The 24311-nt window shown below is 36.3% G+C and overlaps 1 protein-coding gene and 1 non-coding gene across 4 annotated transcripts; one reads left to right on the top strand and one right to left on the bottom strand.

Annotated features, from left to right (window-relative positions):
- Nucleotides 1–1111: 1111 nt before the first annotated feature.
- Nucleotides 1112–1183, top strand: trnap-ugg (transfer RNA proline (anticodon UGG)). The gene has a single exon. It is a non-coding gene; the product is annotated as a tRNA-Pro (tRNA).
- A 1820-nt stretch (nucleotides 1184–3003) lies between these two features.
- Nucleotides 3004–23806, bottom strand: zgc:86598 (STKc_CK2_alpha domain-containing protein). Of its 3 annotated transcripts, XM_066674076.1 has the most exons (14): nucleotides 23678–23806; nucleotides 16242–16372; nucleotides 15809–15920; nucleotides 14982–15083; nucleotides 14733–14783; nucleotides 14589–14648; nucleotides 9507–9590; nucleotides 8524–8634; nucleotides 7174–7275; nucleotides 6489–6589; nucleotides 5284–5432; nucleotides 4905–4994; nucleotides 4739–4775; nucleotides 3248–3359 (listed from the first exon to the last, which is right to left on the bottom strand). In XM_066674076.1, the coding sequence occupies exons 2-13, from the start codon at nucleotides 16340–16342 to the stop codon at nucleotides 4765–4767; spliced, it is 1074 nt and encodes a 357-aa protein (XP_066530173.1). In that variant the 5' UTR covers nucleotides 16343–16372; nucleotides 23678–23806; the 3' UTR covers nucleotides 3248–3359; nucleotides 4739–4764. The 3 variants fall into 3 exon arrangements, with proteins under 3 accessions (XP_066530171.1, XP_066530172.1, XP_066530173.1); XM_066674074.1 differs by lacking the exon at nucleotides 4739–4775 and having other exon boundaries at nucleotides 3004–3359; XM_066674075.1 differs by lacking the exons at nucleotides 4739–4775; nucleotides 23678–23806 and adding an exon at nucleotides 23445–23465 and having other exon boundaries at nucleotides 3004–3359.
- Between the last annotated feature and the right edge of the window lie 505 nt (nucleotides 23807–24311).

The raw sequence follows: 24311 nt of genomic DNA, 5'->3' as shown, positions 1-24311 counted from the left end.
TGAATTTTTACATGCGTCAAAATTATACACAAAAAATAAATAACACTTTACATGTATCTTGCTGCATACTATTACCATAATAAAGCTACAAAAATGTGCACATCTTCCTGAAATTTTCTTTAATAAGAAAAAGGCACCGGAAAAGGCAGTCGCCCCTTTTTATTCGCCCCGTCGGCAGCGCCATATAAGTGTACACTTCAAGAAAGACCCTAGGGCTGGAATTGGGACAGGGCCACAGTAACCACGTTATCTAGCTAATTCTTATGACTGGAAAAGTAACATTACTCATTAATACATTAAAATACCCTAACGTTAAGTGAGCACTAAAAGGTATCAATTAAAAGCTCAAGATAGCTAGCTAGTTAGCTAACGTTAACTGTTTTTCTAGCTAACATGAAATACCCGGTCAAACGCAGGCATTTTGCCACAGTACATTAATGTAAATAATTTAGGCAGTGCTTTAAAAAAATATTATTTAAAAATCTACATATTACAGGTAGGTCTTCGAACACTGGAAATTTGAAATAAATATTAAATTTATGTTCTTACCTTAGAGGCCGCAGTGAGCTCTAACGGTCGGTTTGAGAAGGAGGAGCTGAGAGTAGAGGGAGCTCGCGCGTTGTCGGTTTTTGATATTCCGCTCACCTATAACTCAATTTTTATTCCATGCCATTGCTGCCGACGTTGGGGTCGGCAACATTTCGTCATAACTCCAACGTTGATCCAGCATTGCATTTTTATAGAACTTTAAACCTCAACCATAACGTGGTATCAACATCACCTTGCTATCTGGGTATACCCGAATATTTAATTTTTTTTCCCTCTGTAAGTCGATTATAGAAGGTCTTACATATTTTAGGTATCTGCATTTTTTTTTGTCATGGTTTAACCACTGCTGCTTTATATTATTTTGCAACATTTAGCTTTTGTCGTTTGTTTGCTTGAGTTCCTACTCCGTCCCTATAAGTGATTTGTCAGCCCACAGCCACCGGCCAAAGTGACAGACCTTTGCCCGTAATGACCGGCAGACGGCGCTCAAATGACAGTAACTGTGAATAGCAACAGGCCACTGTACTCACAAGTTGTGAAACACACGCACGACTGACGTGGCGGCTCGTTGGTCTAGGGGTATGATTCTCGCTTTGGGTGCGAGAGGTCCCGGGTTCAAATCCCGGACGAGCCCTGGCTTTTACTCTGAAAGGTCATAAATGAATGCAGGTCACAGCAAGAACAGAATAACAGGCCGTAATTCCAATGTGAAAATGCTCTCCACCATGTGTTCGCAATGGTACTAAATAAGCTAAATTACTGTCCTGCATGTTTCGGTTTCCCTGCTTGAATACACCATTTCAGCTCAGAAAAGATTTGTTAATTAACTGACTCAGAGGTAGTTTGTTGGATGAGGACTTTTAGGAGTAGAAATCACACCTAAAAATATTCGGGTGTCCCTATTTGAGCTTTCAAAAACGAGAACACATGGGGCAGGTTGGCAGCACAAATGATTCCAACAATGCTGCTGAAGTGTAATACATAAACAGATACTCTTTAACAAGATAAACAACAAATGCCTTTTTGGACATATCCCCTTCCATTCGACATTTGGCCCTAAGCAAAAATAATAAAATAATATTTTTGTCATTTCTTGACAGTTTATCATCATTGAAAGCCTGTTATTTTCTGTTCATACCAAACTTCAAAACTGTATTAAAGCGGCTTTTTACACCAGAAAACTCAAGATCATGAGAGAAACGGACGAGTTTACCTTTTAACTGTGTTTTTTTTAAACGTTACTAAAAGCAAGCACTACATTTTACCAACCAGAAGTATATGATAAATTATCAGAGCATCGCCGGGGTCCAGACATTATGTGAAAATACTTATATTTCTTATTGTATAAGGTCTGGCTGATAAAACGTGCTGTTAGTGATATCTATAATTCAGTCTCTCCCCTGTTCCGGATTTAATGAGTTGGCCTGTTTTATTCTAAAGTTATATGCTAAACAGAAAAACTGCGCAGATGTAACTGGATGAACTCGTCAGAAAGTGTCTGTGTCCGTGTATTTGTGTCGTTATAGGGACAGAAGTGACGACTTTGTTTAGTAAAATATAGAGCAGAAAGTGAAAGGCTCGTGTGACACAGAAACGCCTCCAAATACGAAGAAGAGACTATGATAAATTACCTTAACACTTTTCAACACATTTCTGTTCGGGGCTCCAGTTAAACACTGATGTGGAGTGGAGCTCGGTTGAAAGTAATACAGTATAAGCGCAAGGTGCGCGCGGCTGTGTCCCATTTCTGCTGAGTTCCGACCCCTTGAACACTTGATCCCGGCGCGCCCCTTTTGCTCACCTACAACAACGCCATCATCTAAGTGCGTTGGTCACCCTAAACATGCAGCAAAGCAGAACTCTAGGACCAGGTCTGGGAACCACTGAATGACAAGACCCATTTTTTCTAAGCGCAGAGAACTTTAAAGTATCAAAGGTATCACCAGAATCGGATTTACACACGCTGCCACGATTAACAGTGCCATGGGTTGCTGTTATTTGTCTATGTCCGTTTCACCTCTTGACAAAAAGGTTTAGCCAGCACAATAGATAAATATATGGTAATAGACAGATGATGGGCTGGTTTCCTAGGCAGGGAACGGGCCCAATCCTGGACTACACCCACCTTTCCATGAAAAATCACAATTCAAAGACAAGGACTAGGCTTAATCACTCACTGTCTAATTTAGCTGCTCATACAAAATAAGACAAAACATACTTGTTAAAGGACAGAGACAAGAGAATTTTGTTTTTCTAAAGTCTAAATCGTGTCTGTGCACGTATGTGTGTATATATATATATATATATATATATATATATATATATATATATATATATATATATATATATATATATATATATATATATATATATATATAAGAAATAAGAAACTTCTTAAAATAAGAGAAAATAAGTCATTTTTAAGGACATATAAAATAAATTTTATTATCCATTTTTTCTGTTAATTTCTACATTGTAGTTGCTTCTCTAGACACCATCATAAAAGAATGCATTTTTTTGTCAGACACAGGGGTGATATTAACTTCAGTCTTGCATGTGCCCAATCCTCAATATATATATTTATAATGAAAAGAAACAAACAAAAATAAGAAACCTAATAAAGTCTCCCCTCCATTTTTTACACCCAATGTAAAAATGAAGCCTAGAGACGGACGAGCGAGCGGATCAAGATCAGGGCTGTGCGCCAGCGGCAGCTGGGATCTGTGTGGCCAGAGTGCTGGGCGAAGAGATGACTGGAGAAGCAGCCATGTTGGCCAAGGGCTGCGATGAAGACATGGACGTGATGCCTCCTAGAAGAAAATGATTTGCCAGATGTCAGAAATCATTCAATATGTCATGTTCATTTGACCTCAGATCAGTTTAATTGTCAGGACACATTGAACATTTTATTTAGATGTCAGTAAATGAATTCAAACACATGAATGCAAGGTTATTTTATTCTACCTTTATTCATTTTTTGTCAAATTGCACTGACAACAAACTCACTAACCAAGTATCTTTGTCTCTGGCACTGACATAGCAACAACCAGCAAAATGTTTTACTGTATTTCTGTGTCAAAACGGAGTACTATTTGACCTAAGCAAGTAACTAAATAAATATATCCACAATATGTCCAAATGTACATGGACACCTCTTACTTAGATTCTAACTGGGTTACTGACATCTGAAAACATACATGAAAATGCTCATTATAAAGTTTCAGCTTTTGTAAGTGATAATGAAACTCTCCATGCTTCTCCTTTCCAGAATGACATGTACCCTATATCGCCACTGAAAAAAAAAATCTTCATCAAGATGCTCTGTTGTCCAACATGTCTACTATTTACACTTTTTAAAAAATTCAACCAGCTGGCAAAAAAAAAAAAAAGTTATATATATATATATATATATATATATATATATATATATATATATATATATATATATATATATATATATATATATATATATATATATATAAATATAAAAATCTCTTGTCCAGTGTGCATAATTTATTACTTCATTCATGTCTCATTAGCTGTCTAATGGCCTTAAATATGATATTAATAGGGAATCTCTGAAAGCCCATTTCTGCCAGGTGTAAGGAAAAAAAAACTGACTTTCCCAAAATTCTGACTTAAGTTAAAATATTAAAGTAAACAAAAATCAAATAACATTTTCATAGAGTTATACAGATCACCTAAAAGAAATTCCTAAAGTAAATGTTTTGACATTTTTAGATGCAACTCAGTTTTCACCTGAAAAATTCTGCATTGATACACAAAATGTCATAATTATTGTACACATTACCTTTCTCTGCCGGCCTATAGTGAATATACACACCAAAGCATATGGCAATTTAACTGACTAATGCATTAATATTAAGTGTTTTATCCGAAAGGACAACAGGAAAATACACACACACACACACACACACCACTACACACAGTAAACAATGAAATATATATTTTAAATTAAACATAGAAAGGGGTTATATGAATGTACTAACCTAAATTTGGAAAAAAGTAACTACTTAATAAAAGAAAAAAAAAATTGAAATCATTGTTTTATAGAAAAAGTGTCAAATTTTTAGACAAAATCCTCTAACACAAGGTGGGGAAGAGAAAAAGGAAAAAAAAAAAAAAAAAAAAAAAAAAAAAAACACAAACAGGCAGGTTTTTCTCCTACCTGGTGGAAACGGGCTTCCATAGGAATCAAACTGCCACTTAAATTCAAAAGAAATTCAAATCAGTAAGTTACACAAGTGATTTTCAAACCTGCATAACCTCCAACAACAGTATGTTTTGTTTATATGCAATTAAACACTATTGAAAATGAAAAATGAGAACTTTACCAGTCATCATGCTGGAGGTGCTGACAGGAGTGGAGCCAGTGGAAAGCCCTGATGTAGAACCCATCCTGGTCTGATCTTTCACTATGGGATCTTAAAAGAGAGTTAAACCCATTACACGTATAACACCCATTAACTCCACAGTTCAAAGCATTATAGATTTTAGCCTTAAAAAAAAAAAAAAAAAAAAAAAAAATATATATATATATATATATATATATATATATATATACGTAATAAAAATAAATCTATCTATATAAATTATAAAAATAAATAAATAAAAAAAACATAGGAAATGATTACTATTCTTAATATACAGCTCAAATGTCTAATGTTTAGAAATCATTAAAACACTTGGTTCAGCACACCAAGTGAAACTCACAGAAGTACGGGTGCTCCATGGCCTCCCGGGCTGTAAGGCGGGCTTGGTGGTCATAACGCAGGAGTTTGTCCAGAAAATCCAGGGCATCAGTACTGACTAAGTGCTGGTTCTCACTGTGTACAAACCTCTCCCACCTTTTCCGGGAATGTCTGGAGCATGAGGAGTGAGGTGTAAAGACAACAAATATCATCAGAACTATTAGAAATGCCCACACATACATAACCACAGGATCTCATCTGAAAAATTCTTCAACAGGTCCTCCTCATTACTTTGGGCGCAAACACTGAAAATCCAATCATGAAGAAAAAAATATAAGCTAATAATCAACCACAAACACTACAAGTAATAAAAATTATGTCAGTGTAAAAAAGAACTCAGCAAACGTACTTTGCTAATGCCTATAAAGAGCATTAGAAGATATAAAGGGGGTCATTAAGGAGTCTAAATTATGAGGACAAAAATACACCATACTGCCAAAAGTATTTACTTGTCTGCATTCACACAGAAATGAACTTGAGTGACAGTCCATTCTTAATCCATAGGGTTTAATATGATTAGGAGAGTGTTTATGTGAATCTTTGACTATTCTTCCATTTGTGAGGCAAGACATTGATGTTGGATGAGAAGGACTGTCTCGCAGTCTCCATTCTAATTCATCCCAAAGGTGGTTGAGTTCAGGACTCTTTGCAGAAAACTGGCTTTGTGCACTGTGTGCAGTCACGTTGGAACAGAAAGGGGTCATCCCCAAACTGAAATTGTCCAAAATCTATTGCTATTCTTAAACATTAAGAGTGGAACTAAAAAGCCCAACATATTCAGGTCCAGAATGAAATACCCTTCCCAGAATTGTTTCAGCAAGCCTGACACTGCAGATGTTGGTTTGATTATATGCCATTATTGTGTTATTATTTAAAGGAACACTACATAATGTTTACTTTAAAATTAAAGCTTCAAAAAATATTGTGATGCATAGTATTCCTTTAAACATTCCCTGCTCCAACAGTGAACTGAATTAGTCTCTGAGATTTTAAACAGGCACTTCTATTTAATAAAAGGTCCTACATTTGTTTAGTCTATGAATGCACAATCAAAACCAAGAATATAAATTATTGGTCTTTTAACATGGCAACTAAAACTCAGTATATATTCAATATTTTAATGATGAATATATACTTAGTTTTATTTCAGCTATAAGGACTTCGTACCTGCCCAAGATGTCATTGAACCGTGGATCAAGCTCTATGTTGTATTTGTCAATGTAGTCATACAAGTCTTCTGTCCCCAGTACTTTTGCAATCCGTACAAGCTGTAAAAACAATACTTATATGAAGCACCAAGGGGCAAATGTCAATCACAGCAACAGAGCATTACAAAGGACTGCAATGTCAAAAGTTCAACCAAGGAAACTAGCCTGTTACTTTGCTAAGAATATGTAAGCCATTCCCATTTTTCTTGGGACTTTAATTTTTGTGTTGGGTTTGCTTACAGCACAGTACACAACCACAATTTGATAATAGTTGCAAAAAATATACAATCCATTATATATTACATTTGGCATATAGCAATAAGCATGCCCAAGTATAAAGTACAAAACGTGTAAAGTTGCACTCTGGTGCCACCATTAGGTCAAACAGTCACAATTCCCCAAGCAATTGTAGGAGTCCTAACAAGCAAATTGGATGATTGAGGTATTTGCATGCTTAATGAAGTGGTTATTATATTACCTGATTGTAAACCTAAATTTAAACCTTTACATATACCGTCCTTTTCCAAGTAAAACTACAAAGTGCTTCACAAAAAATCAATTGCAAATAATTGCATGATTAATCAGTAACATGCTCTTAAAGTTGAGATTACAAAACAGATAAATATTCTCTGTGGTTCACAAACCTGATCATAGTTGTCATGTCCATGAAAGAAGGGCTCTTTCCTAAAGATCATACTGGCCAACATGCAGCCTAAACTCCACATGTCTAAACTGTAGTCATACATCTGTAAGAAAGAAAAGGAATAGAGACCATATTAGGGTACTACAGACAAATGTTAAACCACTTAAATATTCTAATTTGTCAGTCTAGAAATTTAGTTCTAACAAAAACTGACCACAAAACTGGATAGGATTGAGTTTGTTACACCCACTCATCTCTGGAACTGGGTCTGTAAAGGCTCCTTTTATGTGAAAGCTCTTTCATCCTTTGAAGAATTCTTGCAAATTTTCCTGATATTTCAAACTATCTGGGTACAGTAGCACGGATATTTCAAAGCCTTGTCGTGAAGCAGCTCCTGTCCTGCACATTGTGTTTTCATTCTTAAACACACAAACAATAGCTCAGTAAAGGCTTGATAATGGACTGATTAGTAGGATCAGAGGTTTTTGCGAGCAAGGAGAGCACAAAACACTACAATAAGCGGTTGGAGCACCAAAATACTATCAGCCCTGGATTACCTTTGGTTGCTGAAACAGTATATGTTCAGTCTTCACTAAAATCAAAACATGTCTGAACAACAGACACAGCAAATTGTTTTGGTAAAAGCTTTGTGAGTTGCTGAGTGTGCACCTTTGTTTAGGTTTCCTCCATGTGGCAGACTGAATAAGGCAGAATCACATAACTACATGTGCAGTATGACACTAACAGAATTAACAAAAGGATGAACAGAATTAAAAGAAAACTGTATATAATTGAGATTCCAGGTAGGCTCTTGACCTAACGCGACCCTGAATTGGATAAGCGGTTACAGATAATGAATGAATGAATGTATATAATTGATATAGGTATGATTACGTATGATTGCTGATTTCGAAACATTTTCAATTACTTGCCCAGCCCTAGCTACTTTCCTCTAACACTGCTGAACAGATTGAACCATTTGTCTAAGATTGTTTAAGTACATATATTCAGAAACCATATCTTCCTCCACAAACCATCAGATTAGTGGCTCATTAGTGGTCCTAAGCAAGGGCACCAGGGACAGAGAATTAAACCTTGACATTTAACCTTTGCTGAATGACCAGAGAGACCTGTCAAACACAACAAAATTCACTAAGGTACAGCAGAGATTACCTATGGTTTTAATCAGACTTAAAGGGCACGTAGTAAAATTACTCTGTGGTCTTTTGAAGTGGTTCTAACCTTCCTTGGATTGGTGGACTCAAGGGTGAGCTGGACATTGCATTTGAACTATAACACACAAATGTAAATATGATAAACAACTTGCACTAACCAAACAACAGTCACTAACCTGGTAGTCCACCAGCAGCTCAGGTCCTTTGAAGTATCGAGAGGCCACCCTGACATTGTACTCCTGGCTTGGGTGGTAGAATTCTGCCAAGCCCCAGTCTATCAAACGAAGCTGATAAACAAATCAGAGCAGAATCAGGCTATCAGAGAGGTACAACAGCATCCTACATCTGACAAATATTTTTAGTTCTGCTTCTTTCAAACCTGCATAAAAACTTCTCCTCTTGAAATTGGCAGTTTTGACTCACATGCCAGAAAAAGACCATTTTAACATTTAAAGTTTGTGAAGAAAATTATTGCTCTAGGTTTCCATTTTTATGTCAAACACACCAAAATAAACATGATTATCCCATGTATAAAACTAGCATTAAAAAGGAAAAAAAAAACTGTCGATGTCAAAGTTTTATCTAAGATTAAGTGGTAGCTTGTGGAGCAGTGATGGTGATGTTCCTACCAATGGATGCTACCTATTTGGTTGTATTGTTTTTTTTTTTTTCCCCTCACAGCGTGACATCACCGAACTCACATGTATTACTGAGAGACACTGACAAGAGGGTTGGGGTTGTTTCTGTCTTAATATGAGCCAATAAAAAAAAAAGGGGGGGGGGACATTACTATTGGGGTGTTTTTGTCTTACGAGAACAATATTCACTACAGTTTACAGGTAAATGGGGAAAACAAATTTTTCACTTTATAATTTTCATATTAATATATACATTTAATTAAAACACCGGCAATTTATACTTGAACTATATCTACTGCTGAAGCTTATTGGAAACTTTGTCTTTTCCTATATGAAAGCTGCTTCAATTTTCCAAAGATTGCCATAAGATTGGAGTTTGCACTTAAATCCTTTGTCAGTAAATTACTACTGTATATGCATTTTCATGTGTGAAAAGGCCAAGAGGGCTGTGCTGTGGTTAAGATCAGAGTATGACATTAACTACACCACCAAGTGAGAATTAACAGCGGAAACGTGAATACCTTTCTGTGTTCATGATCGATCATTACGTTGTGTGGTTTGACGTCTCTGTGCATGATACCCATACTGTGGCAGTAGTCCAAAGCCTAAGAAGAGGGGAAACTTATTTACATTTCTTACGTTGCAGATAAATTATAAATCACACTCTTTGACAAGTACATTAAACAGAAATAAAATCAAAGAGATTATAGCGCGAGACAAGGGTTTAAGGGGAAGACATGGCAGTCAGACATGGCACTCACTGCATGCGTGAAATTTTGTTTATTTTGATAAGCTGACTTTCTCAGTTAATTTGCAAATAGATTAAATGCCTGGGAGTGCTTCGGGTTTATTTCCATCTAGAGCTGTGTGAGTATTTTTCTCCTTCCTCCTCTAAGGAAATAACAGACCGACTCCTGTTTTTCACCAAACTCATCACTGGTCTGAAATTTTTTGTACACTCCAGATGCAATTTAAAAATATATATATTTTAGAAAAAATAAACAAAGAGTTTGAGACAGCCTCAAACTGAAAAGCATCTCTTGGATGAGTTGTTTTTATTTTTTGCTACAATCTCCCTTCAAATCCTGAAAGTGCAAACGCTCTTCTGGCCTGGCCATATCTGGGTTAAAATTATAATAATAACAACTAGAGGGGGAAAGTTTGTGAACAAACTTTGAATGTGGCTTGTCACATACTGTTAGCATCATTAGCTTATGTACTGCTTATAAATCTCCTGCTTAAAACAAACAAACAAAAAAAAAACCCCACACACCTTAAGTCTCTCATTAAATTTTGCAAGCTACCTTCAAAAAATTCCACATTAAAAAGTCTGCCATTATATTGCACAGGCTATCTTAAAAACTCAATCATAAAACATTTAACCCTAAAATATGTATTCCTATGGTAAAATTTCCACTCTGAAATTCTGCAAGTCTGATCGCTCCAAAAAGCAAAAGCAACCCGAGTTGGCATAGGATTTATGACCATGCGAAGTTTCTTGGCTGTATCTTGAAATCCCTTGGAGGAGTAGCATTTAACATTTTGCGAATAGAAAAATAATTAAATAATAATAAAAGAGAATAAAGATTTTGAAGAACAGTAATTTGGCTTTGACAAGCCAAATTAATTAATAATGAGTGCCAATATTGATATTATTAAAATTAATAATGTATAATGTATAAATAACAATTATTAAATAACATATACATATATATCCAAATTATAATATTATACTAAATATATATATTATATTAAATATTAACAATACCTATTATAAAAAACACCCAAAATACCTGTAAATACTTTTCATATGTTCTGACGGCCCCTTATTAACGTCATACTCCTACTCTGTGAATGAAACATACCCTGACTTTTTCAGTCTTTTATGGAATTTGAGAGCTCTCTCACAGCTTTTTAGCTGAGGACAACACAACACATGTAGTTAACAGGACGTTTCACACAAAAATCAAGCAAAAAGAAACTAAGCCAGCCTAGTTTTGCCAGACCGCCACTAGCCATTGTCACATAGGTGTTTCTGGCATTTTAAAAACAGGAACAACCAAAATAAATACCCTTGTCATTGGAGGATCTGGAGACACTTTGGTGCTTCATATCAATGTCTTTGTTTACATATGGCCTTTATTATGTGATTGTGTCGTACAGAAAATTAAATTAGGCAGGATGATAATACAGAAATGAAAAAAGGAGCACAAAATTTTGTTCATAATATATAACACCGGCATTAGTGTTTTTCTTGTTCACTGTATTTAAAAATAATTACTAGATGATCTACCACCAAAGAACATAGACAACCATGAACATTTAGCTGATTTTAAGAATTGCAATTACTTATTTATTCAATGTAACAGGTTAAAGCACATCAAGTTTAATTTGGCTGTTCACATCTATATGGAGTTTATGAACACACTAATGCCACAAAATGTCTCCCCACCACTTCCCTTTACAATATTTCAGGCAAAGACACACACTCACATGAAATAAGACAAATTCAGCAGTGCGGGTTTCAGAATATGGAAACAGGAAGGCAGTCAGTCAGTTAGGTAGTCAGTGAAAATGCCTCTTCTGCAGTTCCAGCAAAAATAAATAAGAGCCACTATTTACTTCCATGTTTCAAAATAAGGTGGATAACAAAAGACAGTTGTGAGTGCAATAAATCTTCCCATCTTGACTTCCAGAAAACCATTAACACATTTATAAACAACGCATCAAATGATGAGCCAATTCACACATTTTTCCAGTTCTGATTCCAATATAAAACTTTCTACTTTAGTATTATGATTATTTTTTTGGTTTTGTCTTTTCTACATCGCAAGAAAAATGGACCACAAAGCAGTTGTAATTAGAAGAGCATACAATATACACACCATGTATTTTATTTTAATGCATTCCAAAGGAATTTATCTGTTACAATCCTACACATTACATTCTCCTATACATCAACTCGGACACACTATTGTGTGGTTAAAATCGTTATAAAGTAACATTAGTAACAATGGAATCTTGAGGTAAACATCTAAGCCAACACATTTAATCACATTATTATTGTCATGCTAGTGCTATATATTTTCTGTATGGCAGATAATGGGCATAATCTTGTCACTCAGGCCCCTTCCACAGCAGTCAGAGTTTTCAAAAAATCTCTGACTTATAGAGCATTGTTTTCATGTGAAGGCCAGTACACAGAAAAAACATGCATTTACAGGGACTGGCAGACTGAAGCTTCTGGGGGTTCATAGTAGGAGGTGGACTGGAATGTGGATCAGCTCTGTCTGTCCAATATTCACTTAAGTGATTGACAACTATAACAGACCTGATTTGGAAATAGGACTGGATCGGGTCCCATCTCTAGTATCAAATACTGTATAAATAATTTAGCATGAAGAGTTAGGGCAAAAAAAGTAAATAAACAGGTCTTGAAAAACAGTGAAATAGCTAACAATCCATTTCTTTGTGCACGGGGCTGTGTGCAGAGTAACTGATATGGGGTCGCTAGGCTGTTTTTAGCTGCTGCACCTAAATAAATTTGAATGAGGGTGAGCAACTGTGCCCTCTTCTGTCCACTTGTATAAAACCCTCAGGCTTAAACACATTTCCTTATGTGCCAACATGTAGCTTAACCCCATGTAGCTCCCTCAGGCCCCCGACAGGACCCAGAACAAGTGGAACAAGTGGACCCAGAATATTTTAGATCAAAATAATGCAAGCCAAGGTCAGAGGAGTGTAGATTTTTCTTAAATTAATTTTGAAATGTACTTTAATGTTTTCCAGGTAGTACAGCTCAATGCTCATGCACAAACAAATGTTTTGCTGGGATGCAGCACAGAAAAACAGATAAATTCTTCATATGTGCTTTTTCAGTAAAGCAAATAATACAACTGCAGAGAGTTATGAAAGGTGCCACATAAGCGTATTATTATTGATTTTAAGGTGTAGTGCAGAGGTCCTCTAATCTCAACCTCTGATCCATGTTCCAGGCTGGCCGGAACGATGCTATACCTGGCCAGTAAGATGCGTTAGCAGTTGCAGGTATAGTGTCATAACAGTTAGGCATTTTAAAATTCCATCTGGGAAGCTGTATCCAAGTCCTGGATTTGAAGACCTCTACTGTAGCTGATAAAATCTTTTTCTACAAAATAGGACAACCCTTCAATAGCCTAACATGTCATCAGTAGGTAACTCTGCAGTGATAGAAGATGCCATTTCTTAAAACCTTTCTGTTTCACCTTAACTTTGTCAGTAGCATTTGGTGACAGCATGCAATTGCTTCACAATTTAAGGTGGAACTGGAAATTTACAAGCCAACTACCAGGGCATCAGCTTACTACTAAAAATATTTTATGCTTGTTATGAAGTAGAGAAAACTAAACCCTTGGGTACACCACATGACATTTAAAGTCCAAACACATTATAAATATGTTACTATTATGGATTATTAATACTGTATTTTAAAGGAGACTACATTTGTGGATTTGTTTTGAAGTCATTAAACTCTGGCTTAAGATCAATACTTTTGTTTCTGTTAATGATAAGCTGCCAGTCTGTTTTTAATTGTAGATGCTTTGAACATAGCTACCTACTATTCCTTACTATACAGGGTACAACATTAACAAATGCCCAGGGTATGTAAGAGTGTGTTCATACTTGTCAAGTTTAGCTTGATTAAAACGAATCCTGTTGCAACTGCTTTAGAGAAAGTCTGGTTGCTTACTTTCAGACTCTGGTGTTCACCAAATAAGCAGACAGAGACCGCCTAAGGTGGTGTGTTTCAGTCCATTTCTAAATTAATTCTGGTGCCATTCACCTGAAGTACAAGCACAATACAAGTCTGACTGAATCTAAATTTAACTAAACAAACAAGCCACGAGAGGATGCTTTGAAAACAGCAGCATACATTCTTTACTTTGTGCAGTGGAGGAATGACTGTTGCTGTTTTGAAACATGTATTCATTTTACCATCTCTTGCTGTTTTTCCAGTTGGTAAAAATACCACCAGATATACACAACCCCAGTAAGTCCTTTAAAGTCTTAGTGGCAAATTGACCTGATGACTGGCTTACATGTGTCAGATAAATACATAACATATATATTTATCTGTGTGAACACTAAGCAAACCAGTGCTAAAATTAAATTATCTATTAATTTCTTGTTTGGTCTGGACCAAGGAAAGCTAACAACAAATATAAACACAAATCACAAATGACAGCGGCATAGACAGTCATGCACTCTGTTGAAAAACTGACATTAACTAGAAGTGTTTTTAATTTTCTGCTTGAACATACATTCAGTCAAAAGCATACTACTGCTTTAATATGCAATAACACCAACTCACTACAAGAAAAAATTGTTCCACAAAGTTGTCTGTCAAGGTAAATGAAAGTTTAAAAAAACAAAATGCACTGGTTTAACCAACCAAATTAAACCAAATGCATTGTTTGCAGAGACTATAAAAGAAATATCTATAAAACTGAATTCTGAATGACAAAACTCTCAGTTCACAAGACAAATCAAGCAAATTATGCAACATGTTATTTTAATTCATTAACATTCATTCAGATTAATATGCAATGAAAAACAAATCTTACCTTTAATATCTCATACATGTAGAATCGGATGTCAAAATCTGATAGCGTTTGATACAATTGCTGAGAGAAATACATAGGAAAAAGTTTTATGAACATTAGGAAAGTGCCATTTTTTGGATTACGCTGTATATAGATAAGATATACCTTGAAATCTGTGTTGTTTACATGTTCAAAAACAAGAGCAGGTGTTCGAGACTTGAGAAAGGAAGAGAATAAAAGCCAGTTATTCTCAAAATGAAACACTCCTCTGTTGTATGTATACAAAAGTTATACCAAGTAAAATCTACAAATTACATGAACTAATTTGTCAGCCACATTTCTCAACCCTTTCTCATTCAAAAACAAAAGTATGAAATCCATTTTGTACATTTTCTTAAAGAACAGGCTACTAACCACTGGATCCTTGACGATGTCTAAAAGTGTGATGATGTTTGGACCACCTCGCAGATTCTCTAATATTTTTATTTCTCGCTTGATTTTCTTCTTCTTTACTGGCTGTAGGGAAAAAGAGTAAAAAAGACAGATGCTAAGTCCAATATTTTTTAATTCCAGCAAGTTCCAGCAAAGGGACACTGGATGTTTTATCTGACTGAGTTTCAGTACAGTCTGTGTTGCGCCCACCACATCCTGTCTCCAATAGGGGGAAGTTCAAAATTATACCCTGGCTACATTAAGAGAAAATGTGGCTAATCTTCAAAAGTATTTATCACACAGCATGAAAGAAGCCTCTGAGTTCAGAAAATGTTATCAAATATATCTTGGAACTATTTAGAGCTGAAAGAGGGGAAAAAAGGGAATTCATTAGTCCCGCCTCTTAATTGGGACTCTAGCCAATAGTATTTTGTTACATCACTTTTTTTTTTTTTAACAATGCAGTCCATAATACAAACAAGCTGATCTGGAAAAGTCGCTTGTCAGTGATTCGGAAAATGAGTATGGGATGGCATGTAATGCAAGAGGTTTAGTTTACTCTTCAGGTAGATTGTGTTCCAATAAACAGAAATTAAACACCAAGTTGTACTATGATTTCTCCAAGGCTTTCTACGGCATTGCTGTGAACCATTCAGCCATGTAGATATGCATTCAACCACATATCCATTCATCCAGAAAATACAACTATTTAATAGCTTCAAAGTTTTATTTATGGTTAGGTTTGTCATTAAACTGTTAAATTTAAACTCAAATCCCCATAACAGAGTCAAGCACTCAAATATCCTCACCTTGAGAATTTTAACAACTACTTTCTCATTGTTTGTGATGTTAATGGCTTCAAACACTTCACTGTACTTGCCACGACCCAACTTTCGCACCAGCTGGTAGTCATCCTGATTCCTAAAGTAAAAATACAAAGAAGAACTTATTCCAAACATTGCTACAATACTACAACATAACAATTCCTTAAGCAAAACAAGGTAATAAAAAATGCAATTAGCATTTTGTATTGGCCCCAATAAATCATATCACCATAGCTTTAAAACCTTTTTTAAGACAGTGACCACAGAACTTTGGGCTTCTTATATAAAACTGACATATGAGAATCACTGCTGTATGCTCATAAGCCCGTTACATATTGTCCATATTGTGGTCTTTTTGATTAATTCTATAACAGTACTTTCAACCCACTGAAATCTTTAGTTATCAATATAAGCTCACCCCCACTCCACCACATGAGACTCATAGTCCCAATACTCCCTGGGTCTCTGTGTGTTTACATCTGGATAAACTCGGGATCTGCTGGTGACTGGGCCAGACATGATAAGCGTTTGCTGCTGCTTTAGTCAGGCCTGAGAAAAAGAGAGATGTTTCATGTTAAAAACAAAGATCAGACATCATCAAACTGTGAATCTGGTTTAGCATCTGCATGTATAAAACCTATGTCCTAGTATGCATGTAGATTTCACAACAAATGTATGTGCTGGGACAACAACACAGAGCCTGACTGTATTTTAAAGACCAGACCAGCTCCTAAATATCTATTAAATTGGATTGAAATTTCACTGAACCTCAGGCCAGATGTGAGAAGGTTTTAATCTAAGTGGAAGTGGAGCAAGGAATATTTGTTCAAGCTGACACTTCAGGTGAAATGTCAACATTTCAGTGCTGACTCTTGTTAGGGTGTAACAGTTTTATGGTTAACCATGTGTAAAGCCAATTAACAAGAAGCAACAACTAACTGACAAATTCAATAACCAATCAATTATAAAAAATAGTTGGCAAAGAATATCATAATTGACCATTTGTGCAGCTGTTTTGATAGATCAGTCAGCAGAGCTGTGGCTTGTACTAACATTACTGCTGGTGACACTGGTAGTGCTAGGGGTAATAGCAGAGAAGTGTTAAGATTCAACAGTCTGTATCTGCTCTTAAATGTTTACCTTTCAACTTTCAAGTGAGTTGTTGTTTTAAAATCTGAGGACTAACACTAGAAATTTAAAATGGATATGAGTCTATAGGACAGCATATCAATCTGTGAATTCCTGTGCCTGTTTTAGTCACAAAAGGCAATCAAATACAAAAATGATATTTGGTTTTGTCTGTATAAAACTATGCAAGCTGACATATACACTTCTGAGACCAAACACATAAAAAGACTGGATAATTCAACTGAATCTGGGTGATGTTAGACCCCAGAATGCCTTTTTTATATCCTTGAGGTAAACATGATTTTACAGCTATTTATTTGATTTGTTTGCAGTTGGTTTTGTTTGTCTCCTAAATTAATGCTATGGGGCAACAGAGAGCAAAATGTTATACGGCTGGACCCTAATATTTGCCCATTTGTTCACTGGTAAGCATTAATTTTTAATTTCTTGTACTTTTTGGAAAAATGTAGGCTCTTGATAAAGGAAAGCTCCACTCCACCCATATTCAGCCTCGCCAAAAAAAAAACGCACTCAGCTCTGCATCCCACTACCACCACAGAATATTTACATATTAATTGTATATTATGTATATTAAGTTCTGAAGCCCTAAAAATCATGTGTGTACATACATTCATGCCTGAATGCCTTATTATTGGTTTATAGAACCACTGGCACCTTAAGCTCTTTTTTGGTCTTCGTGTGTGTGACAATTTTTTTTTAAATGTTAAAATAACAAAAAACAAACAAACAAAAACACAAAACCCTGAGAACTATAAAGCCCACAGTCCGATTGGGTCTTCACATTTTGCGTCACCTAGCAAAATTCAGAGGGCTGGAAATCAGCAGTGTAAACTGTCCTCAATTTTGGTTCAGCAGTATTCTAGCAACAGCAGCAAAAAAATTGGAATTATTGTGGAGACATTTATTTGCCTGGAAGTGGTGTATGTAAAATGTTGTGGAGAATCTCACTGAATTGAATGGACTTTCGTACATGAATATTCACAGACCCCAACCCAGTGGTTTATCATGATATTTACTGTTCATACCATGTCATGCCTATATTTCACAGCTTAAGGAGAGAGAGAGAGAGAGAGATAAGATAATTCCATTAGGAAAGGTAATTTGCATTTTTAACCTAAGTACAGATTTTATGTTTATTTATTTCTATTTTTTTATTGTAAACTCAACTGATCAGTTGATTGTAAAAAATTAAAGTTAATTGCATCCCTAGTCGTCTTCATTAATTTTACAGTCCTCTTTTCTTTTTGGTGTATAAAGATTATGATTTACTGTGACCACACATAATACAGTCTTTAGAAGTATCCAAATTATTAATCTTGTTTAATCATTGTAGTATTTTAAATACACCATATGGTCAAACAAACAGTACAATATTATGTTCATGAACATTATATTCATATGACATCATACTCAATGTTAAAGTGCTTGATTAAAACTAGTAGTAAGTAAAATAGCTGAACTCAAATTGTCTCAAACAGCAAATATAAACAAATAACAAAACTGTTATTAAGAATGCTAACCAGATAAACACAAGATTATAATGATGTTAAACAGTATTCACAGGAGTGTAATGCCAAATACAATAGAAAGTTTTGTTTTGCCAACTTATACTGGTCTGAAGTTTCATTCCAGAAATTCTTGGGCCTCAGCTTCCATCTACCTTGGAGGATGAACAGTGTTGTTCAAGAACCACAGCAAAATTTGATATCACATGCTCTGCACAAAAAGTGCAAGTCACAAGACCTGTGCCAGCTCAAGAGAAACAACGCTTTGTCTGCCTGGATCTGAAAGGACCACTGTCATATGTGAGGTAACACTACAAGAGGACTGGACAAAAAGTTATATAAATTGCATAAAATATAAAGACACGTACACCAAATTATATATCAATTAATTACAGGATACATTGTATTTTCAAAAAACCTTGATATGTCATGCACTAAAAAAAAATCAAAGAACCACAAAAGACCAGTGTCTTCTGTAGGCTGCTTTGCTGTGTGAAACTGATATGGTGATGATCTGGGCCTTGACAAAGAATGGTAAAGGCAAGAACATTAATAATAGATGACAGAGCTACACGGTGATAAGATTTTGGAGCTTCATCAAAGAACTAGAATACCTGCTCTCAATATTGTCACAAAACTTTAGGTCATTAGAGAGAATCTGATAAAAGGAAAACTAAGGCCATGGGACAAATAACATCAGTTAGAACTATTTTTTGTGCAAACTGCACAACAGAAAATATCTGGCACATGAAGAAGCTTGAACAGAAAGATTAGCATTAAAATAGATTTATCTTAACTGGTTTAAGGGCAATTTACATAAAACAACTTAGCATATTTACCTTTTACAAGTTCTTTATCAATTAACCAAACAAAGCATTACAAAGGTGTATTAAAGCTGAACAAATACATACAGGTTACTGAGAACACATAACGACTTATGAATGAGCCTGTTTACACCTTATATCCACAAGCATTTTTGGTGACTGGTTCCCATTTGAATTTCATGTGAAAACATAAAAAGCCCAGTGTAAACACCTCAGTGTAATTGCTAGTGTTGCACCGATTCCGATACCATATTTGTATCTGCACAGTATCAGTATTGGCTACAGAGAGCACCGATACCATCGGTGTGTTTGAAATGACTCACTACTCACTCCCTACATGTAGTCCACAGGGCACTTTTCGGGACACACCCCATGAAGCAGATACTGATGCACATGCACGCGGCTAGTTGCAGCTCGAATTTAAGTCAGAGCTGATTGTAAATAGACTGGGTATATCCCACTTCATGACTGTTTTTGTCCATTTTAACACACTACAAAACCCCAAACTCCCCATCCAAACACACAACTCGCGTTTCCTAGGAGACACAGATAAACACGGACATACAAATCTCTGTGGTTATTGTTTACGCTGCTGTTTGTACAGATTCACAAAGAAAAAATCATGTAAAAAATGGGTCGTGGATATGAAATCTCGGACAGCACTGTCTCTTCACACTACAACAGGAGCTGGAGATTAGGAGAATAGCACATAGTTGCGACTACGTTTGACCTTAAATGGTCTAGAAATCGCACTAGCTGGAGCATGCACCAATGTTATGTCATTTAAGGTGGAATAGAAAATTAGTATACAGTTGGAATAAAGGCTGTAACAGCATGTCTTGTGACTCACTATGTTCTCCTACAGGTAATACTCGTTATCTGGGGACATGTACATCCAGCACTATGTAATATAGTGTAGTTTTTCATAGTTTTACTCATCCCCCGCTGTAGAGCACCACTGAACGTGCCTGTGTTTACTTTCTGTTCTCTTTTCTCATTGGTTGTTGAAGGGACACATTCAGCCTTGAGTTGGTGGAGAGTTTACACTACGCGATTATGTCCAAAGTCGGGTACAAAAAAAATAAATAAATAAAAAATAAAGTCTAAGTTTGATCAAACGTTTCGAGGCAAAAATGTTTAGAATCAGGCTAAAAGTTGTGTAGTGTAAACCCAGCTTAAGGCATGCCAAAGAACACTGACTTCATTCAAGCAACCACAAAGAAGCACGCTAACACAGGTCAGCAGCAGTCCTTAAAGTGCATTTCGCAGTCAAACATCCTCATGACAGTATAAAATAGCTGTTCAGTCAGGCTAGACTATGTCTTCCTATTTGTATTTGTTACTGCATTGTGGAACGTGGCTCTGAAACGTAAAACATTTTTATGTGCAGTTAAGTAAATGTTGTTCATTCAAGCTTCTAATATGTTATTAGCGATACAGAACACTGCTTTACCAAAATAAAATCCGTAAATATAGCAATATCTGGATTTATAGACACCTATTTAGTAATTAAGATTAAGAGTTGGTATCGGCAGATACTTGAACATGAAATATTGTATTGGAAGGTAAAAAGTGGTATACCTGAATCCCTAGAGATTGTATTACAATCTGATTACATGAACAACATTTGGAAGTTGTCAGAGACAGACTGTATCTACACTTAAAACAAGCGTAGGTGAAATGTATTTTTGATATCCACATGCAATTAAGCAAGCTGCTTTGCCAAGGCCAAAAACCTGGGACAGTTTGCTAGATCCTTAAAATGTTTCACAGTGGTACCACATAACTTTTTCATATCTATGAACTCAGCCACAGGTTTTTGCTTTTCTTTTCTTGTGGACTCTGGTACCACTACCAAAAATCACAGCAGTTGTAAGATGTATTATTGTGTATGGTTTGTTGCTTGTTTTAATGGATTTCTTTCAAATTTTAAGAGTATAATACAATAGTAGTAGCCAGGAAATTCCAGCCTCATCCCATTGCATTCCCTATTTCCTACGTACTGCACCACGTACAGGGTGGCACAGCAGGTAGTGTCGTAGTGTCGCTGTCACACAGCTCCAGGGACCTGGTGGTTGTGGGTTCAGTCCAGCTCCTGGTGACTGTCTGTGAGAAGTTTGGTGTGTCCCTGTGTCTACGTGGGGTTCCTCTGGGTGCTCAGGTTTCCTCCCGCAGTCCAAAAACACATGTTACTAGGTGGATTGGTGACTCAAAAAGTGTTCGTGTTGCCGTGTGAAGGACTGGCGCCCCCTCCAGTGTGTGTTCCTGCCTTGTGCCAAATGATTCATTGGTAGTTTTTCATACAGGAAAAATCACCATCTAACATTTATCTACCATATAATGATACATGTCAGTTAGTGAGTCAGTATTCATTTAGGATAAACTGTCTGGAGCATGTAACTTATGGAGTGACATAGCATTACACTATATTGAAATGTTGTTTGGTTGCCAGGCTATACAGGGAACTCTGGACTATGTTCAGTAGTATTACATTTCAGACAGAGTGAAGCATTAATGGAACAAGAATGATCTCACACGTTAAAAGTCTAATACACACTACTCTAAAATAGCCTTGTGTGAATACCCAAATATCAGTTGTTTTATTTTTAAGGAATCTTTATGTATAGGGAACTATGAGTCAACTACATATTATTCAATAAAACTACAGAACTGTGCATACATCCTTGTCATGGTATGTTTAGCTTTGCTGTTATTGTTTGCCACCCAATTTGGCAAACAATAGGAAAAAGCAATAGATGAACAATATATGTAAGTAAGAAGACAAGCTTAGAGAAAACATGTCTAAGTAAAATCTCAAAGCTGAAAAAAAAAGACAAAAAAAAAACCCTAAATATTTGAGCATGACTAATATTAGAAATCAACTAACTGTCATGGCCCATTATCTGAAGTTACTATTTGAAAGACTTAACACTACTCAGTATATGACCCTACGGTGATGAAATCATATATTTCTCTACAATGCAGTGGATCCACATAGATCTAGTTTCCACTTTGTTCATTCATTGTCTGTCACTGCTTATCCAGTTCAGGGTCGCGGTAGGTCTGGAGCCAAGGCAGGAACTGGACACAAGGCAGGAACACACCCTGGAGTGGGCACTGGTCCTTTACAGGATGACACACGCTCACACACCCAAAGCTATGAACAGTTTGAATAGCTGATCCACCTACCGATGTGTTTTTAGACTGTGGGAGCACCCAGAGAAAACCCATGCAGACAAAGGGAGCAAATAGCTCCTCACAGACAGTCACCCGGAGCAGGGCCCGAACCCACAACCCCAGGACCCTGGAGTTATGTGACAGCAACATTGAGGTTTCCATTTCAAAATTACAGAAAAGTTTGTCTCAAGATTGTTTTGGCATCAACACACATGTACATGAAAAATATATCATATCAGTACCAGCCCCAACTCCCATAATACTCCATATAGAGTAATAACATGTTAAATGTTTATGGAGTGCATTTGCGAAGCAGGGTGTAGGCTGATGCCTTCAGGATTTTGACAATATTCCACAAATACTTGACATACTGAATGATTTTTTTTCACAGAATATATTTGAACGCTTATTGGCTTAGATTTTAAATATGTTGTAAATTTATATAGCGTCATTTAAAAAAGACACCTGTAGAATGTAATATAATTGAGGTACCAATGTCTTGATTTCTAGTCATTCTTGTGCTCTTATAATTGTAGCATTTTGCAGTTTTTCACAGTCCAGAGGGAATCAGTTTCTCACGATTCTGTTGAGGGGGCAGTCGGGCTCTTCTTCTACAGTCAATGTTAGCAGAGGTAAAAGGGCTTAGCGAGCTAACTATACTCTGGTAGTCACTATTCAGGTTATAAGGTAAGGTGGGGACGGTACACAGAAACACGGGCGTTAATACTCCTCTGCTGGAGGAGAAGAATTAGCGGAGTATACAACCATTTAATAATGAAAATAACATTAGTTGTGTCTCTGCCACTCTTTCAGCTCGGCTGCCAACAAGTGACCAGACTCTCAAGTCTGCCCACCAAACCAGTAAACAATGACCAAGTTATACCAAGTACAGGCGACTGTGCTTACAGCCACTTAATAGAACTACTAAGCTCACAGAATACACTTATATTTTGGCTCATATATTACCGTGAATGTTAGTATCTGTTTTTTGTTCCGAAGTTCAAAAACATTCAGCACGTAGAGCTACGTGCTCTAGCCTCTTAGCCTTAGCCACACGGCAGTGTTAAATGTTCAGTAAACGGGACTGAATCACAAAGCGACGTTTTCTTCACTAACGCACAGACGGAGCTGTCTTTTACACGTCACACGTGTCCCGCTTCAACGATATATTAACATTTCAAGTCGACAGTGTACATTACCTCTGTGCTCTTCGGCTCTGACAATATGGCGGCTCTCACAGACAGAGGGGGACTCAGCAAACAAGTTTAACCGGAGAATAGAGAGGAGGTGGTCCCCCGTGCCTGGGGGGGGCGCTGCGCCCCTCTCTCTTTCTCTCTCTCTCTCTCTCTCTCTCTCTCTATCTCTCTCTCTCTCTCTCTCTCTCTCTCTCAATGTTGGCACAAACACGACCACAACATACAACATTGTGTGGAAGTTGTGAGTTTGCTGGGGAAGTACCAAAACGTTTTTGGGAAAGAAACAATGAGTGTGAAAATGTATATTAAAAAAAACATACACAAAGTCAAAATTATGAGATATGCCATCATAATGAGATACAAAGTCGTACTTATGTGATGCTAAGTCATAATTTTGAGATGCTCAATATCTCATGACTTAGCAGCTCATATTTATGATTTCATATTTAATTATTATAACATCATATCTTGATAATGAGAAATATTACTACTAATATTATGTATTTTGATATTTAATGGTTTTTAATCACAAAGCCAGAAGAGATTACCTGTCAAATGGATTATGAACACATTGAAGAATATTTAAAATGTGGTTTTACACATGATGAAATCCTAGCTTTACTTGCTGAATTGCATG

The sequence above is a fragment of the Hoplias malabaricus genome, chromosome 6 (genome assembly GCF_029633855.1).
Source record: "Hoplias malabaricus isolate fHopMal1 chromosome 6, fHopMal1.hap1, whole genome shotgun sequence".
Classification (NCBI taxonomy): domain Eukaryota; kingdom Metazoa; phylum Chordata; class Actinopteri; order Characiformes; family Erythrinidae; genus Hoplias; species Hoplias malabaricus.
The sequence above is the reverse complement of the archived record's forward strand: the minus strand, read 5'-3'. Positions and strand labels throughout refer to the sequence as shown.

Coding starts and splice junctions, on each gene's coding strand:
- zgc:86598 (XM_066674074.1), bottom strand. CDS start 16,342: ATGTCTGGCCCAGTCACCAGCAGATCCCGAGTTTATCCAGATGTAAAC. Junction 15,921..16,241: donor TCTCATGTGGTGGAGTGGGG/GTGAGCTTATAT, acceptor TTTTTACTTTAG/GAATCAGGATGACTACCAGC. Junction 6,590..7,173: donor GACATGACAACTATGATCAG/GTTTGTGAACCA, acceptor TTGTTTTTACAG/CTTGTACGGATTGCAAAAGT.